The sequence below is a fragment of the Corvus brachyrhynchos genome, unplaced genomic scaffold (assembly GCF_000691975.1).
Source record: "Corvus brachyrhynchos isolate BGI_N302 unplaced genomic scaffold, ASM69197v1 scaffold307, whole genome shotgun sequence".
In the NCBI taxonomy this organism is placed as follows: Eukaryota; Metazoa; Chordata; class Aves; order Passeriformes; family Corvidae; genus Corvus; species Corvus brachyrhynchos.
This window is the reverse complement of record NW_008239288.1, coordinates 4,367,181-4,371,317: the sequence shown is the minus strand read 5'-3', so window position 1 is coordinate 4,371,317 and position 4,137 is coordinate 4,367,181. Positions and strand designations below refer to the sequence as shown.

Sequence of the window (4,137 nt, the reverse complement as noted above, 5' to 3'; positions counted from 1 at the left end):
TTCAACAAAAAGCACAAAAAATCAGAGACAAAAATGAGACATAAACTTCCCAGCATCCCAGAAAACAGAAGTCTCAGTAAGGGACCATTATTTCTTTGCTGCATCAGTGAAAAAACCACAGATGTGAAGCACAGCACTTGCAAAACAAGTGCTTTCGTTTGCATTGCACTCCAGAACACCAGGCTTAAATAAACAAACCCTGCAATGTGAATGAACTGCCCGATATATGGGATCAGACAATCACCCCTGCTGCATCCCCGCTGATGGCTGTGGAATTCTGCCAGAGATTAATCTAACCCCGGGCTCCTGAAAAATGAAATAGCAACTGTCTTTCCCAGGGAGCAGCTTCCACTGTAGCTGGGAGTGCTTTTCCTGGAGGCTTTGCTGAGTTCAAACACAGAGCAGGACCTTCCATGAAGCAAATGTCACCAAGGCAGGTGGCAAAATGGCACCTGGCCAGGTGGCTTGTGAAGGCAGAAGTCACTTTTAAAGGGCAGACTCTTTTTATATCTGAGAGGCACATATAATGTCTGAAATATTTTGTCATCAATTATAAATTGCTGTAACACTTCCAACTGTATGGAGGTGTGGTTTGTTTTTTATTTGTTTCGGGTTGTTTTTTTTAAAGATTGTATTATGATGTGCCAGGGTCCCTTTTACAAAATAAGCAAGTGGAAAAATCTAAAAGGCTGCCCAAGATCTATCCAGAACTTCTGAAATTCTTTGGGGTGATCTTGCTGTGACATCCCTGTGTCCACAGATGATGCTCATCACTCCCAGATCCCTGGGAACCTCTGTCCCAATGACTTTTTCGTTATGTCTGGTCAACAAGAGACAGCCTTTGGCATGAACCCAAAGTCAAACTCCCTGTTTTTGGAAACCAAACACATTTATCATCTACCACTGTTCTGTTTGCAAAAACACACCCAACCAAGCAAAAAAAATCCAAAACCAAAAATCCCCACACTTTGCCAATGCTAAACATAGAACCACAGCTTGGTTTAGGTTGGAAGAGACTTTAAAAACCATCCAGTTCCATCCTCCTGCCATGGCAGGGACACCTTCCACCAGACCAGATTGCTCCAAGCCCCATCCAACCTGGCCATGGACACTTAGACTTGTCCTGCCATGCTCAGTAATCATTTTTGCCCTGAAAAACATTTTAATGGCCAAGTGTCAGAGCAAAAGGCTGGTGGTCAGGATGATTTGCATCTCACACCAGCTGTGCAGCTGATCCACTCCTACTTCTTGGTCATGCTAAAATTTTAGCCAAAATTTGCATATCAAAGAACCAGTATATATATATATATATTTTTTTTTTTTTTAAATCCCATTACAACTGAGTAGCAAGTGCTTTGTCAAATCAGGGAGTTGGAGAACAAACTATGACCAAAAAATAAAATCATGAAGCAGGGATAAGACACAGTTTAGTGGTGGAACTGGCAGTGTTGGATTAACAGCTGGACTTGATGGTCTTAGAGGTCTTTCCCAACCTTAATGATTCCATGATTCTACCTCAAATATGTTCAGCTAATGTTTGTCTGGAGACCTTTTGCCTTCTTGAAGCCTGTTAGAGCATGACAGCTCCTTGGAATGGTCATGTTGAGAGCATTCCTGGCATTTACAGTCAGGCTCATACGTCAGACATGGACCTCTGGGTGGTCTGTCTGGTCAGGGGAGAGCACGGGGCTTTTCCAGGGTGTGATTCACCACACTCATCATGGATGTGTTCCTCAGGCTGGGATTGCTCAGACATCAACATCCAGGAATTATAGGGCAGATGGATCCTGTGGTGGCCTCACTTTCCTGAGTCCCCTTAAGGTAAAGTTGGCCATCCACACATTTAAACACCCTCCAGCAGCAGCAGATTAACACCTCCCAAGGGTGTTTCAGCCCACCCTCGGAGGGGAGTCTGAGGTGAACCTGTCCCAAGAGTTTCACTGATGTGTCCCTCTGGTTGTCCCACCACGCTCTTAACAGTAAGCAGATGAAATTACATCCCAGCAAACAGAAATCTCCTAATAGCAGAATGTCACTTTTCCTATGTTCAGTCCTCGCTAATGGAGAAAGGTTCCATCAAACACAATTTTTAATTTCTTCTTGGTAGAGAATTTATTATAATGATAATTACAATAATTACAATTATTAGAGTAATAATTAAAATAATTCTAATTATTATAATAATTATGATCCTTGACTCTGAGGAGCACAAAAATTATATCCCTTAGAAAGTACTTTTGTGTTTGTTGGATACCAAAAAACACTTTCAGCTCTGTGTCAGACAAATAAATATAGGTCTGTTCTGACCAAATTGATTTTATTCACTTTCGAACTGACACAGATTTCAATTTGAGTTATGGCTTTCAAAAGCCTCATTTAAGCAAACAGCCAAGCTCTGCACAGAGCTAAAATAGAACGTATTTTCTGATAAAAGTGAGATCTTTGGGATATCTTGTCATGTAGTATTTTCTTTCCTTTTGAATTTACTATTCACCACATCTTCCATTATTATTTTAAGTATCATCTAAGGCAAGACAAAGTTCACTGTGATAAATGCTGACTCTTAAACAAAAAATGAACCCCAGTGAAATACTGAACTATTTTAAAATTCTAATTTTTTTAAACTACTTTAACATTCTCTGGGGACTAGAGTCATAGAGATTCTCAATAAATAGGGATTTCTGAGTGGATTTTATTTTTCAAAGAATCACAGCAGGAAAATTAGAAATTTATCAAAGATTTAAGCTAAACATCAGCCAATATGAGTAATTCCCTAACACCGAAGGTCTTGCTCTTCATGATTCTTCAAAAGCACAACTGGGGAACTTTCCACCCTTTCAATGGAATTATTTTCATGCATAAGACATATAGTAAATGTTTTCTGAAGGAGGACTCATCAGTGTCCTGATGAGAATCGGGAAAAATGTGAAACAATCCATAGATCCAGACACAGCAAGCAGCTTCTCAGGAGGTTTCATTTTCAAACTTTTTACACAGCACAGCAATTACACAGAGAAATTAACTCTCCCTGCAAAGACTGGACTGTTTTAGTGCCTTTTTTTTTTAAATTATGGAGGTGGCTGGGCCTGTCAGTTCTCCCCCACGAAAAATGTGATTAACAAAGATGGCCCTGCCAGAATATTTTAGGACACTCAGATTTCACCTGTCTGGAGTCCCACTGACAAACCAACAACTGCTTGTGGAAGGGTGAAACCAAATACAGCTCAGCTCATCTGCCTTGTCACATGCTGGGGCTTGTAATGTAGCTGATAATAAACTCAAACTGAAGACATGGATTTGTTGGGCATTCTCTTAAAATCAGATTGCCTTGCAGACCACGCCAAACCCAAACTTGCACTGTGCTGGAACACAAAAAGGACTTCATGAACCCTTATAAAGTGGGGTTGGAACTGGATGATCTTTGAGGTCCCTTCCGAGCCAACCTATTTCATGGTTCATTCTGTGGTTTACCAGCATGTTACCTACACACATGAAATGACACAGAAAAGCATAGACATGACTTATAAAAGCCCCCATCCACATTCAACCCATCCCCACTTACCTGACTCCACGGCTTCTTTAACCATCACAGCACAGTAGGGGTTAATCACCTCCCCCTGGGATGGCAGGTAAGGGCCACTGTCATAGTTGGACAAACCAATACGCAGGAAGGGAGACATGACAAGTCCTGTGCCAAACAAAAGACAGGCGACACTTGGGAGAGAGTCTAAAAATTCTCCTGGTTTTAACCAGCCCCTTATCTCTGTCGGACAGCGGGACGCCGGCCGCTAGTTATCCATCCAGCTGGAGCCTCTCTGACTTCCTTCCACGGACTGACCCAGCGCTGCTGGATGTGCCCAAGGTAGTGAAACTCAGCTGTTGCCTTAACCACGGAGCTGAACTCATCACAGGGCTGGAAAAACCCACAAGAGCAGCTCTGAGCACTGATGACTTCACGCTGACCGTCGGGAACGAGGATGACAATGCACAGGAGTCAAATCAGAGCTTTCTTGGCTTGGGATAAACCTCTGCTGTAATTTGTGTCGAGTCACATAAAGAACCTGAATGCTACAGGAATAGAGAGGGGTTTGGGAATACTGTTGGAAGCCTGCAAGCTGAACATGAAACTGTGAAATA

The 4,137-nt window shown here is 42.1% G+C and overlaps 1 protein-coding gene across 1 annotated transcript in view; it reads right to left on the bottom strand.

Annotated features, from left to right (window-relative positions):
- The window catches only part of PRKCQ (protein kinase C theta), a 38,999-nt gene that overhangs the window by 33,785 nt on the left and 1,077 nt on the right, over positions 1 to 4,137 (bottom strand). Inside the window, exon 2 of the mRNA XM_008638392.2 lies at positions 3,563 to 3,688. Within this exon, the coding sequence (XP_008636614.1) occupies positions 3,563 to 3,680 (118 nt within the window). The 5' untranslated portion in view covers positions 3,681 to 3,688. The remainder of the gene's footprint in view (positions 1 to 3,562; positions 3,689 to 4,137) is intronic.